Source organism: Gordionus sp. m RMFG-2023, chromosome 1, assembly GCF_954871325.1.
Source record: "Gordionus sp. m RMFG-2023 chromosome 1, tfGorSpeb1-WG-v2, whole genome shotgun sequence".
Lineage (NCBI taxonomy): Eukaryota > Metazoa > Nematomorpha > Gordioida > Chordodea > Parachordodidae > Gordionus > Gordionus sp. m RMFG-2023.
The window spans coordinates 84,666,014-84,687,080 of NC_088775.1; the positions used below are offsets into that span (position 1 = coordinate 84,666,014).

A 21,067-nucleotide genomic window follows, 5' to 3' on the forward strand; every position below is an offset into this window, starting at 1 on the left:
AAACTATATTTGATCCATTATCACGGGTAAAGGAGGATATTTTTTCAATTATTTTATATTCCGCGAGTATTTTTATTATTAGTTCGTTAATATCCTCACCCGTGTGAGGGTGAGCAAATTCCGTAATAGACAATAATGAGTTAGTTAAATTCCATTTATTGTTAATATAATGGAAATTATGGTGCAATAACTAATTAAATTGTTGATGGTCCATATGTCCGTAGTTACAGCCATCTTGTTTCTATAATTTGCGAAGACATTCAATATTATTTTTGGCCTCGTCATATATGGAGGTTGATTTAATAATATATTTTAGCAAATTTGCGCAAACATCTTGTAACCAAGCATCAATATTTGTATCTACTAAATGTTATTATTATATTTATATATTTATTGGAGTCAACCCTAGTAGATTTTTGGTTGAATAAAATGGCATAAATATAGGGTCAGGTGAAAAAAATCAGCCCAAACCTTAGGTCGTCTTTTAAAAACGACCCATATTTTAGGTCGGGTAGAATAAAACATCCATAACTTTGGGTTGTAGTCGTAAAAAACGACCCAAACCTTAAGTCAAAGTCGAAAAAAGGATTAGCTCTGTTAGAGCCGACTCGACTTCCTACTTTTCATGATTATTCTATCCTTATACTTTATAAAAACCTATGTTTAAACAAAAAAATTATTACCCTGATATCCATCTCGACAGTAAAATGATAAGGAGTATTTTGGTAATCCTGGATGTCGTTACAAACTTGAGCTACTTTCGTCCATTTGTAAAAATTTATCAATTTACAATTATCGTTGCCTTGAGATGAAGAATCTTCCCTATTGCCACTACTGTCCAATTTATCGTTCTTTAAAATCTTTTCCATATTCTTATCTTAAAAAAAAAAATTTCACCACCGGATATATAAATAGTTATAATAATCGTAATAAAATTAGGCAATCTTGCTTTTCACCGTCAAAGGAAAAAAAATTATAAAATATTATCTTAAAGTCCATATGGACCTGATACTTTTATTTATTATATTTAGACTGGTAAGGCACGATATTTTAAAAGTAGAAAAAATCTGCACCTTGAACTTGAACCGCATTTGTTTTATCAGTATCAACAATATTGTCAGCGCTCGTTTCCCCGTTGACATTGATGAAAGAAGGGGCGTTTATGATCAGGGTATCTTTAACCCCCTTACCCTCATTCGTATTTTTGTCGGGAGCGGTTATAAAATTAGGGTTACCTTCTTCTAAGTGCAAGATATCTGACATGTAAATCCCTAATTTTTAAAAATATTAAAAATAATTTTAAAAAGCATAAATTTTGATTTACTGTTTAAACGGCTCGATTTGGGCCATTTTTTATTTTAAGTCGGAGAAAAATATTTGCTAAGCGAGATTTTGCTAATAGAATGTCCAAACATTTGTGCCATCTATAACCAAAATCTTCGGGTCTGCGTAATATTTTTTTCTAGTTAAAATATTGAGATAGCCGTTTTAAAAAATCGGTTCAAAATGGAGCCGTTTAACAATACTAATTTTGATAAATAGCGTCGATCATTTGTGAGTGCTAAAGGGTCAATTTCTCTCTTTCCATTCTATAGGAAAGCTATATGTTGTATTCCATATTAAATCAACCAAAAAAAGTCTCTCAACCCGATCCCCTTCGATTTTTTTTAAAAATTTGCATGTTAGTAGTATACACTAACTAATAAAAATGTAAAATTTTACTTTTCAAATAGCCTTACTTCATGAGATATGGCCATCTTTAGAAAGGCGGAAATTCCAAAATACACTATATTTAATTTTAAATATCTCAAAACGTAATTAAGCTAAAGACATGATTTTAATTTTATTAAATAGCTTTAGAATAGTATGATATAAAATTTATTTTTATTGAAAAAAAGTATATTACCAAAAACCCAGTTGTGACTTCTACTAACGGGCATTTTTCCCCTTCAACATTTTTGTAATGATATTTTTGTGTCCCGGGAATTCGTTTGGCCATTAAAAATCTATTTTCAAGATTGATTTCCATTCTTAAATATTCTACGTTGCTAACAAATATATAATTAATTCCCGGGATATTGATTCTCGCATAATTATATAAGTCAATGGGAGTTATTATATGATTTTCATGAGGACGTTGCAGGTTTGCTCTAGCCGCCAACCTCTTAGTAATTCCCCCTAAACTATCGCAAGGAGTTTTGCAATGTGCAGTTGCAAAAAAATGCCATTCGGCCTTGATCCCAAAATCATTATAATGGTTGTAGAGGTTTACAAAGTTTTTTTTGTTTTTATTCTGGGTAACAGCTCCATCAGAAAAATAAAATATTATTGAAATCTTATCAAATCTTTCTTTCAAGAATATAATTAATTTTATTTGAAATAAATTAAAGGAACAAATATTGTGTTTGAGACAATCTGATATAATCAAGTAACTGAAATGTTTGATGATATCGCCTTCGCGGTAATAAATCATAAATAGTGTTGCCTGATTATTAATCCAATGAAAACCTTGAGCGTGATCTTAAACTACAAAAGCTTAGTTCTCTGCAAAATAGGATATTTTTAGATATTCCCCATCCTTCAAATTCAATTTTAATGATTTAAAAAATGAAGATTGTACCGAAGAAATAAATGCATGAGGAAGTAAAATATTTAATTTTTCAATCAAATACTCCACAAATTCGTTGGCGGACTTTGTTAAAGTTTCGAGTGTAGTACGGTCAGCTGCCAACCATTGTTTGAATGTTATATAATCTATGGCATTATTATCAAACAATAAGTGTAGTCTTTCTTTAAATTCCAAAGTGCCGGGACACATTTGGAATTTTCTTAAGTAACAGCAAGACTGGGCTGGATTGCATAGACTTTGTGCAATGTAGTGTTTATAATTTTTTAAGGGAGGAAATGGAAAGTTATGCTGGTTTGCAGTTAACTTATCTAATTTACCACCAATTATAATTAACTTAAAATTTTGATGAAATGTGCAGATGCACATTGTATGCGTTCCAGACCCGCCTGCTAAAGTACAGTGTTTTGGTCTCATGATAGCAAATTTGATAAAATCTATCTTTATATATTACTGTTTATTTCTATAAAATTGGTAAATAATTCTTTTATATTACATAAAACTAATCTCTTTTTCATTTGGTTCTTTTTTCCATTAACTTTCATTGATATAAAATTATTCATACCTGGCATAAGTCAGCTGTTTTCATCAGAATTATAAAATTCTATTACTTTATTTGCAACGTCATTCGGAATTATTCTACTTGGTTTTATGTGTTATATTTAAAATAATACAATTAAATGTTGTTTTGAGTTTTTTAACATTTAATAAATGCAAAATAATCAGATTTTTTAGGATTTTAGTTTTAATGCTATTATTCACATATATTGCCCACTTTTTAAAAAAAATAATTACTCTATATTTGGTATAATAGAGGATTTAAGCCATACTACTTATATTTAAAGTGTAATAACTATTGACCCAATACTCGTCCCAATCTAGGATTTTGTACAAATATTAAGAAGTATAATGTTTATCTGTAAAAAAAATTTAAAAGAAAAAAAAGAGCATTTTTTATTTATAGCCATTTCCGGTTTTTGGTAATATACTTTTTTCAATAAGATAAATTTTATATCATAATAAAGAGCTATTCTAGAGCTATAGCTTAATTACTTTTTGAGATATTTAAAATTAAATATAGTGTATTTTGGAATTTCCGTGTTTCTGTAGATGGCCATATCTCATGAAGTAAGCTGAGTTGATAATTAAAATTTTATATTTTTACTAGATAGTGTATATATTACCATCATACAAATTTTTAAAAAAATCGAAGGGGGTCGGGTTGAATCTTCAGTTGATTAAAATAAGGTTGTGTATTTTGTATTTTGATTATCATCAAGAACTTTTTTATAATTTCCTCTCCTTTTGATAGCCCAATCATCTTACAATTTATAAATACTTATTTTGATTTAACTTCTATACTCCTCGGTAATGTTAATTTAGCTAATTCTATTTATTCGAATAGTTTTTTTTTTCTTTCTTTCTTACACAAAATAAATTTCAATGGTGAAGCAGACGATAATTAACTGATTTAGTCCCAAATTAATCTTGATTATTTCATGGCCAATTTAAATATTCGTAGACATAGGTTTAAGATATTATTTCACGAAAAAAAATTCGCGCTTGACTCATTACTCTATTATAGAATTCATGGGGAGGGAGGGATACCAAAACAAAGGGGGTAAATATTAAGTTGCCAACTAAATAAGAGAAGAGATTAAATTTGGGAGTCCATATTACCTAAGAAGGGAACGCAAGGTGGGTCGATTGACTTGAGTTTTTCGCGGTAAAGTTTAAAATGCTTATCCAGCATAAGCTCGCACATGTCTTGATAAAATTTGATGAGTTTTGGGGGTAATTGCTAAAAAAATGTATTTATAAATTAGTTTTCCAGATTTCGAAATAAGAAAAATAGTTGTATATATGTATGAATAATAATTTTTAAATATTAATTAAAAATAAAATATAATATTTTAAATACTAATACTTTCTAGAATATTCGTAATATAAAATGACTCTTCACAGGGGCGTTCGGGAATTCTAAGGATTATCCAAGGAGTTATTTAGGAATATCTTAAGTTTCTAAAATTTATTTAGGACTAGTGACTAAAATATTGACACTTTCATAATACATAAATTTTAAATATAAATTTAATGGTAAAATATTAAATGTTTATAATCTTTGTAAAAAAAAATATAAATTTTTTAAGCATTTTAAATTTGATATATAAAAATTATATTTATAGAAATATAGATAAATGCATAAAAATATTTTTAAGAATTTTGCAAGTTAAACTTACAAAATATTCAAAAATAAATATGGTGTATTAAAAAATGGGGAAAAATATAATTAAATTTTTTTATCAGTGTTTGGTGTCAACTCCCTATGTATATTAAGAAAAGCTAACATCCATTTTCAGGTGTAGTATTTCTCAGTGATGTTATTGAACGGCGGCTCGAATTAAACACTTTCTAAAACGGCTAACTAAATATTTTATCAAAATATTATGGATTTTGCTCATAGATGGCACAAAGGTTTGGACATCTATTAGCGAAATCTCGAAACTTTGGCAATATTTTTATGGCTAATATTGAGTTAGCTATTTTTAAAAATCGGCTCAAATCGAGCCATTTAACAAAACTAGTTCTTAGCTATTCTCGTGGTCTAAATCAAATCGATGTCATTTTTTTGAAATATTTTACCCTTCCAGCAAAGGTTTCAAATGATTTGGCGGAAAATTTTAAAATAGACAAATATAACGCTAAGGAAAATTTGAAAGCGATATTAATTGATAAAAAATAAATTATTCGAGTAATATTTCTGCTATGAATGGGATAAATAAATAATGAATTGGAATACATGTGCGATAAGAGCTAGGAATCAATAATATTTTTGAAAATACCTGGCATCTAAATTTTTTTTTGGCTTTCCCCCACTTACGCCTCTGATTTCTCCCTTAATTTATTCTTTAAAACGTTTAATTTCTTAAAATTTTAAAATATAATAAATTATATAATACAAAAAAAAACTCGTCTTAACCCTGCATTTTACAGTTAGTGCAAATTCGCGGCGAAGTTAACAAAAATGAATGTAAAATTATTAAATTTATATCATATTTTATATAATTTACCGCGAATTTGCGCTAACTGTGAATGCAGGGTAGTGGCCCTAAGCTTGATGTGTTAACAAAATTTACCTCGATTAAATAGCTGGCCAATTGAGTCAACCTCCCTCCCTCAATTTGAAAAAAAAATTGGCTAACTCATAGACACTTTTATTAAATACTTTAAAAGCAAGGTCCTTCTTACAAATAATCAATGTTGATTCTGTTTCCAATAAAACAAGGATACTATTAAACTTTAAGCTTTTTTAAAATTATTCGAAAAGTTTGATAATAAAATATTTTGGTGGTATAGTTTTAATTTAAAATAATTGATTAGATGATTTTATAAAAAAAAGTATTTAGATAAAGATATATTTTTGAATTTAAAAAAAAATTTCTATCATCCAATTTTTTTCATCAAATTATCCAATAAAATTATTTTATATTATCATCGATTTTCTATCTTCAATAAACCTATTGGCTCATTCTCTCGCCACTCTTCCAAACAACCGTATGGCCATAATATAAAAATAGCGGCACTCTATTTTCATCTTAAATAGATTGACTGTAGGGCGGGCCTCTAAAAAAAATAGCGATTGGCATGTGTCGCTTTTAATTACACATTGACACACATCCTAAGTCCTATTACAAAGAAAGACGCAGAGCTTTACATTTATTCTAATATTAATTATATGCTTGTGATGAAAATAGATATAAACTTGAAAAGTTTGGTTCAGCCTATAAACGGGGGCCGAATTGAGGGCACTAATAAATTCCAAAAGTCCGTTAAAATTGTTGAGATCGTTCAAAACGAGCATAATTTCGATGATACGCAATAGGACAGCGGTACGTTCTTCTAAATTTTCCGTATATAAGATACTTCTCTCTAGCCAATAAGTAATCTGTTTTTATTAAAATCTTATTTTATTTTTTTTATCAATTCAATATTAAAAGATTACACTTATTCATTTTTTTTTCTATATAATGCTATGAAAATTTTAATTTTAAAAATATTTCGACAACTTTTGTTGTCTTTGTCACATTATATTTTAATAAAATAAAATTTTCAAAAAATATTTTATGGTCACACATGTTAAGACGCGCGAAAATTTTGTGTATATATTGAAAAATAATTGTTTAATAAAAATATTCGATTACATTATTGCTGATGTGAAATTCCTTTAAAAAATCTTTCCCAAATTTAAGGTAATTAAAAACAAAATTCCTTCCTCCTATCTCAATTGATTCTCTAACTGATCTATTTTTATATTTTCGTATTGGCTAAAACCTTTATATTTACAAAATCAATTATGACATCCTCTTCTAACGAATGTGTCGCCATGCCTGAAACAAAATAGCTTTTGATTAAATGATGTTCTATGTTTTTTTTCTATCGTTCTTCCCGTGTTTGTCCAATTTTTTTTAAACTTCTTATAATTTTTAATACCTGGTGTTTTAATATTGAAGAGCATTAGGAATGTAATTTATGTTCTTTATAATTTTGTCAAGATTTTTTAAAAATCTTTTTATTTTTTTTATTTTAAGAAAGGGCTTAAATGCTGTTTTTCTATTAATTTTATAAAAAACATTAGCAATTGATAAATTTACGGCTTTAATTGAATAATATATTATTTTAAGATTTAAGATATTAAATTAGAATTTTTGCGCAATATTGATTGCACAACTTATAAATTAAAGGTGGTAAAAAACCATGGTTATTTAATGTAGTTTTTTGTTTTTAAATTTTGATTCATCTTTTAAAACTTGTTTTATCACACTTAGGCCTAAAACGAATTATTTGTTATTCGAAATTCGATTCTAAATTTCGAATGGAATATGAATAATGAGGAAAATTATTCGTATTATTCGAAATTATTTATATATAAATATTCGTAATTTTTCGCAAATATTTTATATGTATTTGTAAATTATTGTAAGTATAATAAAAAAGAAGTTATTAAATTTTCCTAGTGGATATCATTTCATTTTATTTCCTATTATCTTTATCAAATCCATAACTTATATTAATTGCTGTCAAATTTTAATGGAAGAAAAGGAAAAGCCCCAAACCCAAAGTAAACAAAAATATAATTATTTTATTTTGATACTTTCTCTTTATTTAATCATTTTTGGTGTTAAGATTCCTGGCTAAGCCACTGCTTTCAAAATATTATTGTTAGTGATTATGGCAATGTAATTAATAGTGATGAAGATTTTATGATAGTGATTATGATAAACTATCTGAATTAGATGATTTACTTTAAAATTTGATAAAAAATAAGGTTACTAAATGGGAAAAGAATTTTCCTAATCAAAGAATAAGAACTAGTCAAGAAAATTTAGTTATTTGCCAGGAACTTAAGAATGTGAGAAAGATTGTTTTGGCTTGTTCTTTTTAAATATATTCTTAAATTTATGCAAATACTATTTTTAATCAAAGTACAACAAATACAATGAATTATTTATATTTTGAAAATATTTTCATATTTTTTTTTAATACCAATATTTGCATGAGAATTATTTAAATTTTATATAATTTTTTATACAATAAAATTTTTATTGCATAAATTTAAGAATATATTTAAAAAGAACAAGCCAAAACAATCTTTCCCATATTCTTAAGTTCCTTGGCAGATAAATAACTAATTTTCTTGACTAGTTCTTATTCTTAGATTAGGAAAATTCTTTTCCCATTCAGTGACTTTATTTTTTATCAGGGTTGGCATGTCGGTCAATTGACCGGAGGAGTATTTGACCGGTCAAATACGGTCAAATACTCTAAAATATTAATGGCGAATAAATATTTTGATATAATTAACTAGTATGCATTAAAAGCATGTTTATCAATCTTATTATTTTTTTATTAAAATATAAATATGTAATTTTTCTAAATATAGTAATATTTTTAGTTATTTTTTTGCCTAATCATTGCCGTTTCTCGCCTTCTTTATTTTTTTCAATTCATTTTTCTTAAAAAAAATAAAAATACCCGATTTATTATAATCATAATATAATTTTTTCATTCTTATTTTTTAATAAATTTAAATTTTATTTAATATTTAGCCGAGTATAAATTATATTAATTCTCATTTGTTTTACTTACACTTGCTATATTTGGTTTTTAAAATTAATTTTCATTTTAATTGTTCTGGTCAGATTTAAGGAATATTATTCAATTCTGGTAAAAAGTTATATATATATTATATTATATTTATAATATTAAGAAATTATTGGAATAATTGGTCGATAATTATAAAATAGTTAAGATTGATTAACTTTACAATAATCAAAATCATTTTTTGTTAAATTTTAATATATTAGGGATTATGGTCAAACCAAAGCATCATGTTTGGAAACATTTTCAAGAAGTACGCGATGGTAAATCAGTTAAAGCGGTGTGCAAGTTTTGCAAGATGTCCTATATCACCCACGTTGATAGAATGGTCAAACATTTATTAAGCAGCTGTATTATGTGCCCTGTTATAATTAAGGAAAAATTTTATTCAAATTCCAAAATATCAACCTCTACAAAAATTATCACAAATGTAATTTGTAATACTTCTAAGTCTAACTCTAATGAAGAATTGGGTGAAATTAGTGAGAATGATTATCAAATGAACAATATTTTGTCTTGTGACTCAGGAGAATTTGATTCCATTATTTCTAATCAATCTACAAGCAAGGCGATTAAATATAAATCTCAATCTTGTGTAACCGGTTTCATAGATAGAATTAATCCCAAAGAAAAAAATGAGCTGGATCAATTGTTTGCAAAGGCTGTATATGCGAGCAATTTACCTTTCCACATCACTGAAAATCCCTACATCCAAGAATTTTTTAAAAAACTACGTCCTATTTACACATTCTAGACAAAGCGTCAGGTGATATGGAGGTGAGAGTTGCAGATATAATAGATAAAGCTCCTTACTTATCAATTGTATCAGATGGCTGGAGCAACATTAGAAACGAGAGTATTATTAATTTTATGGTGATGACGCCTGTTCCAGTGTTCTACAAATTTCTAAATACTGAGGAAAATCGCCATACGGCAGATTATATTGCCCAGGAATTTAAAAATGTAATTCATGAATTGAATCCGGTAAAAGTATATTCTTTAGTTACTGATAATGCCGCTAACATGAAAGCAGCCTGGAGAATTCTAAAATCTGAATCTATTTATAATCATATACAATGTTATGGTTGTGCAGCGCATACATTGCAGTTATTCTTTCACGATTTTGAACGATTGAACGCCTTCAGTGACCATATTTCAATAATTAAAAAAATTGTTAAATTTTTCAAGAATAAACACATACCAGCTGCAGTATTTTCCCGTAATAAGAATCTTCATGGCATACCATCTACATTAAGTACAATTAGCCAAACAAGATGGGCATCGTCAATAAAATGTATGGAGCAAATTCAAATATGCAAGAAACTCTAAAAGCATCAGTTGTTGAAGAAGCTGTTTGTGATATTTGTCCCATAGAAATTACCAATAATATATTAAACGAAGAATTTTGGACGAAAAATTTAAAATTTTTAGCTATACTCCAACCTTTAGCTACCTCATTGTTGAAAGTTCAAGGGGATAAATGTACTTTGGCCCAAGTAAAAAACGAGATGCTTAATTTGGAAAAACACATAATACAATCATGCCATGATTCTATATTTTCTCCATCTCAAGAAAAAAAAATTAAGGTTATGTTTGAAAAGAGAAAAACTGATCTAAATACATGTGCTCACAATGCTGCTTATTTATTGGACCCCCAAAATCAAGGGGAGCATCTTACTAATACTGAATTTGATGAAGCATGTAATATAATACAAGAATTGGGTATTTTACAAGGTGGTGATAATCAAAATATTTTGAGTAATATAGTAAATTTCAGAAGCAAAAGCGGTATATTTAATAGCCATAATATGTGGAAAGTTGTAACTTCCATAAGAAACAATCAAATTTCGGCCTCAAGTTGGTGGAATGCATTTTGCCCACATTGCCCATTAAGAGAAGTCGCTAATATTTTACTATCATTTCCTAGTTCGACTTCTTCTTCTGAAAGAAATTGGTCGGTTTGGGGCAATATTCACACGAAAAACAGAAATAGATTAAAGGCTTCTACAGCAGGAAAATTAGTAAGAGTGTATCATAATTTAAGATTGATTAAAAATATTAAAGAAAATAATGATATTGAATATGAATCGGAACAAGACTCTGCCACGGAGGGTGAAACATTGACTATAAAATGAATTAAAAAATATTATGATATTTATTATTATACATAGATTTATTATAATATTATATAATACAAAATAAAGTTAATATTGGTGTAAAAAACATTTATTTGAATTTGACCATATTTGACCGGTCAAATATCGGTCAATTGACCGAATTGTATTTGACCGGTCAAATGCACAACCCTGTTTTTTATCAAATTTTAAAGAAAATCATCTAATTCAGATTATGTATCATAATCAGTATCATAAAATCTTCATCACTATTAATTACATTGTGATAATCACTTCTAATAAAATGATATTACATGTATAATATATATACTACAAAATTAACAATAATATTTTGAAGTTTTATTTGCAGTGGCTTAGCCAGGATTTTCTCTCTCAACTCTCCCATTTTTTATGAACACTCATTTAGGCTATGTTAAATTTATTTTAAATATTTGCATATAAGAATAAAATATAACAAAATTTTAGAAAGTATTTCATCATTATAGATTTTATTTATTAAAATACTTTAATAGCGTAAATTTCTTTTATTTAATCATAAATTTTTTTTAATTATTTAAAATAAATATTAAAATGTAAATATTTTATATAGATTATATTAAAAATTTTATTGTATAAAAAATTATATAAAATTTAAATAATTCTTATGCAAATACTGGTATTTTAAAAAAATATGAAAATATTTTCAAAATATAAATAATACATTGTATTTGTACTTTGATTAAAAATAGTATTTGCAAAAATTTTAAGAATATATAATCACTTCTAATAAAATGATATTACATGTATAATTTATATACTACAAAATTAACAATAATATTTTGAAATTTTAATTGCAGTGGCTTAGCCAGGATTTTCTCTCCCAACTCTCCCATTTTTTATAAACACTCAATTGCTTACATCTTAGGCTATGTTAAATTTATTTTAAATATTTGCATATAAGAATAAGATATAACAAAATTTTAGAAAGTATTTCATTATAAATTTTATTTATTATATTAAAATACTTTAGTAGCATAAATTTCCTTTATTTAATCATAAATTTATTTTTATTATTTAAAATAAATTTTAAAATGTAAATATTTTATATAGATTATAATTTTAAAAATTTTATTGTATAAAAAATTATATAAAATTTAAATAATTCTTATGCAAATACTGGTATTTAAAAAAAATATGAAAATATTTTCAAAATAATACATTGCATATGTACTTTGACTAAAAATAATATTTGCATAAATTTTGCATAAATTTAAGAATATATTTAAAAGAAACTAACATAATATTTTTTTTGATTTGAAAAGAGAGGTTTAATTTTTAATTCATAAGAGGAATAAAAATGTAAATTAAAATATTTTTATTTTTAAAAAACAGACTCCCCCATGCTTATGCCACTGTTTAATTAATTTACTGTTTCTTAATTTTTAAATATTTTTTCTTTCAGCCTAATGTATCAATGATCTGGAATTTCAGGAAAGATGGTAAGTATGTATTTTATATGATATTATAATTTTAAATATATTCAAAGATCAATTAGAAAATCTTGATGGAAGGAGTTATGGTGAAGGACATAGTCAATCCTCGAATAGTTATAGATATACATCAATATCTGATCAAACTGATGTTAATGTTAGGCGGAAAAATTCTTTAATATGGAACCATTATCTGCATGATTCTAAAACGGAGACAGCTAGATGTAAGATATGCAATGTAGAAATAATGTGCAAGAAAAAAACTACCTCGGCACTAATTATCATGATAAAAGATTTCATCGAAAAATTCAAAATAATAATACGATAAAAAACTATTTAAATAATGTGTTCAAAACAAATGCTGATGATATTAAGCATCATTTATTAAAATTTTTACTCAAGTCAAATATACCATTTAAAATTCTCGCCACACAGGAATTCAAGTCATTGGTTAGAGCTTTGAATCCTGACATAAAAATATGTTCAATACCCTCAATTAAACAATATATGAATGAGATTTATAATAAAGAATTCAATAAAGTTAAAATAATTATAAATAATGTAAAGTGCCAAATTAACTTTACCATTGGCATATGGTCAAGCCCCACTAATGTACCATTTTTAGGGTTGACCTGCCACTTTATTGATGAAAAATGGGAGATGAAATCATTATTATTAGATATAATTCCATTCACTGATTCACATTCTGGTGAAAATATATATAGAGTTTTCTCAAATTATAAAAAATTATAATATCGACATATGTAACATAGCAATTACTTGTGATAATGCTAGCTCTAATTCGACTTTCATAAAAATTCTTCGTGTAAAAATCCAAATTGTAAAATTTTACATGTACGATGTTTTGCACAGGTACTTAATTTAGTTGTACAAGAAATTCTTAAAAAAATAGACAGGCAATTATCCAAATTAAGAATAATCATAAAGATTATTCGCAATTAGTTTACAAAGACAAGAATCATGCAAAATGTATGCTCCTCGCTAATTCCCCCTATAAAATATTTAAAATTAAAATTAGACACTTCCATCAGATGGAACAGTTCTTATTTAATGATCGAAAGAGCGATTAAAATGAGAAGGGTTATTGATGAGGTTATAACTCAGATATATGATGATATATCTGATATCGAAGAACGGAAACTGAGCGAAGTAATTTAATTTTATTTACTAATTATTATTTTTTATCAGGATGATTGGACTACCTTAATCAACATACTAAACAATTTAAAAACCTTTTTTGATTTTACCAATGATATATGTGGTGATACATATCCTACCTTAAGTCTAGTCATCCCTTTTTATGTTTCCTTAATGGAACATTTAACCCTATAAATGCTATTGATAAAATAGGAAATTATTATAATCTTACAAATATTGAAACAATAATATTAACCATATTGGATCCAAGATTAAAAGTCCAATTTTTTGAACAATTACCTTCGTCGTATAATATAGATACGACAAATCTATTAAAAAAAAATTAAGGGTGTATATAATCAATACAAAATGAAATACAATATCAATACTACATCAGTTAGTGCAACAGTACAGTCAAACATGGATAGAATATTCAAACAAAATAACATCACATCAATATGTGAAGTGGAGACATATCTTAGTGAAGTAAGAATCGAATCTAATAAGAGCCCGTTAGAATGGTGGAGATTGCATGGGGATTTTCCCGTGTTGTCGAAAATGGCAAGTGATATCTTGTCAATTCAGGGATCATCGGCTTCATGTGAGCGGTTGTTTTAAATGGGAACGAATATGATAATGAAAAATAGGATGTCTCTGAAAGAGGATACTATAAAAAGACGTTATGTATAAAAAATTGGATATTAACAAATTCAGATATTCTATAATTAAATTTTTTGTGTATTATATTTTGATGTTTATAAAATAAAAATATTGTATATTTTCAGAATACTTTAATAAAATTTGTATATTAGATTGAAGAAATAATTTAAATATTTTTTATAAGCAATTCTAATCTATAAATCGGACGTTTTTGGCCAATTTGTTTGGATAACGTTATATGAAATCATTTGGTTTTATTTCGTTTATTTTGTGTAAATTGTTGTATAGAGAATCCTTAAAAATGTCATCTTAAAACATTATATCTGTTTATAATTTTTTTGCAAAAAAAATATATATTTTTTATAAGCTTTATAAAAATTTTCGAATCGAATCGATGATGTAGTATTGATATTGTATTTCATTTTGTATTAATTATATACATCCTTAATTTTTTTTAATAGATTTGTCGTATTTATATTATACGACGAAGGTAATTGTTCAAAAAATTGGACTTTTAATCTTGCCAATATGGTTGATATTATTGTTTCAATATTTGTAAGATTATAATAATTTCCTATTTTATCAATAGCATTTATAGGGTTAAATGTTCTATTAAGGAAACATAAAAAGGGATGACTAGATTTAAGGTAAGATATGTGTCACCACATATATCATTGGTAAAATCAAAAAAGGTTTTTAAATTGTTTTGTATGTTGATTAAGGTAGTCCAATCATCCTGATAAAAAATAATTAGTAAATAAAATTAAATTACTTCGCTCAGTTTCCGTTCTTCGATATCAGATATATCATCATATATCTGAGTTACAACCTCATCAATAACCCTTCTCATTTTAATCGCTCTTTCGATCATTAAATAAGAACTGTTCCATCTAATGGAAGTGTCTAAATTTAATTTTAAATATTTTATAGGGGGAATTAGCGAGGAGCATACATTTTGCATGATTCTTGTCTTTGTAAACGAATTGCGAATAATCTTTATGATTATTCTTAATTTGGATAATTGCATGTCTATTTTTTTAAGTATTTCTTGTACAACTAAATTAAGTACGTGTGCAAAACATCGTACATGTAAAATTTTACAATTTGGATTTTTTACACGAAGAATTTTTATGAAAGTCGAATTAGAGCTAGCATTATCACAAGTAGCTATGTTACATATGTCGATATTATAATTTTTTATAATTTGAGAAAACTCTATATATATTTTCACCAGAATGTGAATCTGTGAATAAAACTATATATAATAATAATGATTTCATTTCCTATTTTTCATCAATAAAGTGGCAGGTCAACCCTAAAAATGGTACATTAGTGGGGCTTGACCATATGTCAGTGGTAAAGTTAATTTGGCACTTTAAATTATTTATAATTATTTTAACTTTATTGAATTCTTGATCATAAATCTCATTCATATATTGTTTAATTGAGGGTATTGAACATATTTTTATGTCAGGATTCAAAGCTCTAACCAATGACTTGAATTCCTGTGTGGCGAGAATTTTAAATGGTATATTTGACTTGAATAAAAATTTTAATAAATGATGCTTAATATCATCAGCATTTGTTTTGGACACATTATTTAAATTGTTTTTTATCGTATTATTATTTTGAATTATTTGATGAAATCTTTTATTATTATTAATTAGTACCGAGGTAGTTTTTTTCTTGCACATTATTTCTACATTGCATATCTTACATTTAGCTGTCACCGTTTTAGAATCATGCAGATAATGGTTCTATATTAAAGAATTTTTCCGCCTAACATTAACATCTGATCAGATATTGAAGTAGATCTAGAACTATTCAAGGATTGACTATGTCCTTCACCATAACTTCTTCCATCAAGATTTTCTAATTGATCTTTGAATATATTTAAAATTATATATATCATATAAAATACATGCTTACCATCTTTCCTGAAATACCAGATCATTGATACATTAGGAGCTGAAAGAAAAAATATTTAAAAATTAAGAAACAGTAAATTAATTAAACAGTGGCATTAGCATGGGGGAGGCTGTTTTTTAAAAATAAAAATATTTTAATTTATATTTTTATTCCTCTTATGAATTAAAAATTAAACCTATCTTTTCAAATCAAAAAAAATATTATATTAGTTTCTTTTAAATATATTCTTAAAATTTATGCGAATACTATTTTTAATCAAAGTAAAAATACAATGTTTTATTTATATTTTGAAAATATTTTCATATTTTTTTTAAATACCAGTATTTGCATAAGAATTATTTAAATTTTATATAATTTTTTATACAATAAAATTTTTAAAATTATAAAAATATTTACATTTTAAAATTTGTTTTAAATAATAAAAATAAATTTGTGATTAAATAAAGGAAATTTATGCTACTAAAGTATTTTAATATAATAAATAAAATTTATAATGAAATACTTTCTAAAATTTTGTTATATCTTATTCTTTTATGCAAATATTTAAAATAAATTTAACATAGCCTAAGATGTAAGCAATTGAGTGTTCATAAAAAATGGGAGAGTTGAAAGAGAAAATCCTGGCTAAGCCACTGCAATTAAAACTTCAAAATATTATTGTTAATTTTGTAGTATATAAATTATACATGTAATATCATTTTATTAGAAGTGATTATATATTCTTAAAATTTATGCATATTTTTAATCAAAGTACAAATACAATGTATTATTTATATTTTTAAAATATTTTCATATTTTTTTAAAATACCAGTATTTGCATAAGAATTATTCAAATTTTATATAATTTTTTATACAATAAAATTTTTAAAATTATAATCTATATAAAATATTTACATTTTAATATTTATTTTAAATAATTAAAAAAAATTTATGATTAAATAAAGGAAATTTATGCTATTAAAGTATTTTAATATAATAAATAAAATCTATAATGATGAAATACTTTCTAAAATTTTGTTATATCTTATTCTTATATGCAAATATTTAAAATAAATTTAACATAGCGTAATTGAGTGTTCATAAAAAATGTGAGAGTTGGGAGAGAAAATCCTGGCACTGCAAATAAAACTTCAAAATATTATTGTTAAATTTGTAGTACATATATTATACATGTAATATCATTTTATTAGAAGTGATTATCACAATGTAATTAATAGTGATGAAGATTTTATGATAGTTATTATGATACACTATCTGAATTAGATGATTTTCTTTAAAATTTGATAAAAAATAAGGTCACTGAATGGGAAAAGAATTTTCCTAATCAAAGAATAAGAATTAGTCAAGAAAATTAGTAATTTATTTGCCAAGGAACTTAAGAATATGGGAAAGATTGTTTTGGCTTGTTCTTTTTAAATATATTCTTAAATTTATGCAATAAAAATTTTATTGTATAAAAAATTATATAAAATTTAAATAATTCTTATGCAAATATTGGTATTAAAAAAAAATATAAAAATATTTTCAAAATATAAATAATTCATTGTATTTGTTGTACTTTGATTAAAAATAGTATTTGCATAAATTTAAGAATATATTTAAAAAGAACAAGCCAAAACAATCTTTCTCACATTCTTAAGTTTCTGGCAAATAACTAAATTTTCTTGACTAGTTCTTATTCTTTGATTAGGAAAATTCTTTTCCCATTTAGTAACCTTATTTTTTATCAAATTTTAAAGTAAATCATCTAATTCTATCATAATCACTATCATAAAATCTTCATCACTATTTATTACATTGCCATAATCACTAACAATAATATTTTGAAAGCAGTGGCTTAGCCAGGAATCTTAACACCAAAAATGATTAAATAAAGAGAAAGTATCAAAATAAAATAATTATATTTTTGTTTACTTTGGGTTTGGGGCTTTTCCTTTTCTTCCATTAAAATTTGACAGCAATTAATATAAGTTATGGATTTGATAAAGATAATAGGAAATAAAATAAAATGATATCCACTAGGAAAATTTAATTACTTCTTTTTTATTATACTTACAATAATTTACAACTACAAATAAAATATTTGCGAAAAATTACGAATATTTATATATAAATAATTTCGAATAATACGAATAATTTTCCTCATTATTTATATTCGATTCGAAATTGTGCTATTCGTATTCGTAAAATACGAATCGAATCGAATTTCGAATAACAAATAATTCGTTTTAGGCCTAATTACAAATTTATCACCTTACCTCATTCAAAAACATGATTGAGGAATTACTAATCCATTTAAATTCAATTCGTATTTGAAATTGAACAAAGATACCATTACTATTCTTAAGCGCCTTTAAAAACAAAAATATTTCCATTTCACACAGTTTACAGGAAATAAGTAAAAAAAAATGAATGGATATGTTGGCAATTATTATAAAACGTTGCCTCGTTTGATATATTAATTCCAACTTGTTAACCTTAATTTAATTATATATTATACTCTAAATATTTATGAAAATACAACAAATATTTAAGGGCGTATGCGAAGCGAGCTAAAAAAATTAAATAAAATTATATTCTAAAAAAAAGTAACGCGTTTTTCCATTATTTTTTTTAATCCGCTACTTATAAAAATATACTTTAGTAGAATGCTGTGTCATTTTAAGGAGGTTAGGCGAAGTGTAATGCTTATCCCGCTTGATCCATGCCGTTCCGATCAATTCGGAAGGCTTTATGGCCTTGTAGAGCTCAAATTCGTATAGAGTTAACTGACGGGCTAGCTCGACAGGGTGTAACTATATAATATTTTTTTTAAATGTTCACACTTTACGAGAGGAGTTATAGTTATAGTAACATTCGAAATAATAATATATTTTTTGTAGCTAAGGAAAGTTTGCAATTTTATTGTTTTAAGCAAAATGTAATAGTTAATATGAAATCTCGATTTTAAAAAACTTATGAGTAAAGCAAAATGTTATATGCAAATAAGGTTAGACTCGGTAAAAAAAACATCCTGGAAACTTTAACGATAAAATAGTCTGGATTTATAGACATACCTTTCTTTGCTTCCTTTTCTCTCTTTCTATATTTTTCTTCCCCACCTCCCATTTTCTATATATCGGATAGCTTAAAAAACGTCGCGCTTGGAAATGTTTATTTTTTTAAATGATATTTCATATTTAATTATTAAAAGTATATTAAATTTAATATCCTCAAAATTTTTAAGAATTTAAAATTGCATTTTTTTTAAGAAAATTGAGACCTAAAAAAAATACTGAAAATTTGATAAAAATTAACTCTATAAAGACCCTCAAAAAATTTTTTTCAAGAACTCTCATTATGCTGGACTATGGCGAGACGTACTTCTTTTTTTTTTCAAAAATTTCCCCGAATCATAAATTATAACGCGACATATATAGGTTATCAAGCAAATATGATTATTAAGCGCCTTTTATTGACATCCCTCCCCCCTCAAATCAAAACGATAATTTTGTAAATTAAAAATATCACAAAAGAAGATCTTATATCCGATAAAATTATGTGAGGAGGAAAAAAAACTGGAATGCGGACCAATTTCGATCCCTGAATTCTCTGAAAAAAAGTGTGAAAAATGTAGTGCAGTTTAGCGATCTTCAAAGCTACTTCTAAACAAGGTCCCCAGATCTAAGTCCACTTTATTATCAACTTTGAAATGAATTTAAGACCTTAAATTTATCAAAATAGGCTTGGATGTTTAGACAAACTAAGAAAAAAAAAGAAGTCGTGAAAATATAGGCCCCGTAATTCCGCAAGGAAAATAAATTAAATTGGCGTTCGTTCAGTGGGAAATGAGATTGTTAAAAACAAGTTATACAAGGGGGAAAAGCGAACTGATCCAACATTATTTCATTGATATAAATTATATTTATGTATCGGGATACTTTTATAATTGTATTATAAAGATCTCAAGGTATGCGTGTTTTGCGTTATATCTTACGATTATGGCTATAGTCAAACCAATAAGGTACATATAAATACTACTAGATTAGTGATTCATACATAAAATGCATCAAAAGGTGTCCATACATAGGAGTCAGCTGTAGCGCCATTTTTGTGGTTTGCACGTCATTTAAATGGTATTAATGTGCATTCATATTATGATAATTAGTGAGCGTGCAAACCATATCTCTCCATATGGACATATTCAATTAATGAATCGCCAATCTAGTAGTATATATATAATACACATCATTGAGTCATACATGACGGAAACCCATATAGCCTATTTTTAAATGATAATTGAGGATCTTGAATTATTTCTCGATTATCTAACAAACGGGTTAAGTTATAAAAAAAAAATTTAGAGTATATGTAAACATATATTATTATATATATTAAAAAAAATGTGACGCGTTTTAGAGTTATGGAGATTTCAAAACGCGGCGTTTTTTATTTGAGCTACCCTTTTATATATTACTTTTTTTACATGATTTCTTTACTATTTTTTTGATTACCTTCTTTCATTACCTCCCTTTCTTTACATATTCCTTTCTGTCCGTTTTAATTTTTTTTATTTTTTAAATGCTAACCGTCAAAATATTAAATTGATCTTTGGATTTAGCTATGTACCATTCGATCTGAGGTGGTTGTACATTGAAAATGAATTCTATATTTTTGTCCTTATTTTCTAGCTAAAAAAAATTTTTTTTTTAAATATATAATAAAGTATAAAAATTTATATTTGCAATTTTGAAACAATAAATATTTTTTTTAAATTTAATTTTAAAAAAAAAGAAAAATTAATACAAATAAAACATAAAAAAAAATAGAACAAAATTATGTATTTTTTTCTTTTCAGATAAGTTCAAAATATCAAAAAATACGATTAGAAAACTTATAAAAATTTTATAAGAAAAAAAATATATAAGCTTTTTTAAATATAAAAAAAACAA

General features: G+C 25.5%; 1 protein-coding gene across 1 annotated transcript in view; it reads right to left on the bottom strand.

Annotated features, from left to right (window-relative positions):
* Positions 1 to 21,067, bottom strand: part of LOC135931659 (son of sevenless homolog 2-like) — a 41,760-nt gene that overhangs the window by 7,613 nt on the left and 13,080 nt on the right. Inside the window, exons 13-18 of the mRNA XM_065468916.1 lie at positions 20,705 to 20,806; positions 18,776 to 18,931; positions 6,390 to 6,572; positions 4,307 to 4,427; positions 1,074 to 1,271; positions 684 to 877 (exon numbers count right to left, since the gene is read on the bottom strand). Of these exons, the coding sequence (XP_065324988.1) occupies positions 684 to 877; positions 1,074 to 1,271; positions 4,307 to 4,427; positions 6,390 to 6,572; positions 18,776 to 18,931; positions 20,705 to 20,806 (954 nt within the window). The remainder of the gene's footprint in view (positions 1 to 683; positions 878 to 1,073; positions 1,272 to 4,306; positions 4,428 to 6,389; positions 6,573 to 18,775; positions 18,932 to 20,704; positions 20,807 to 21,067) is intronic.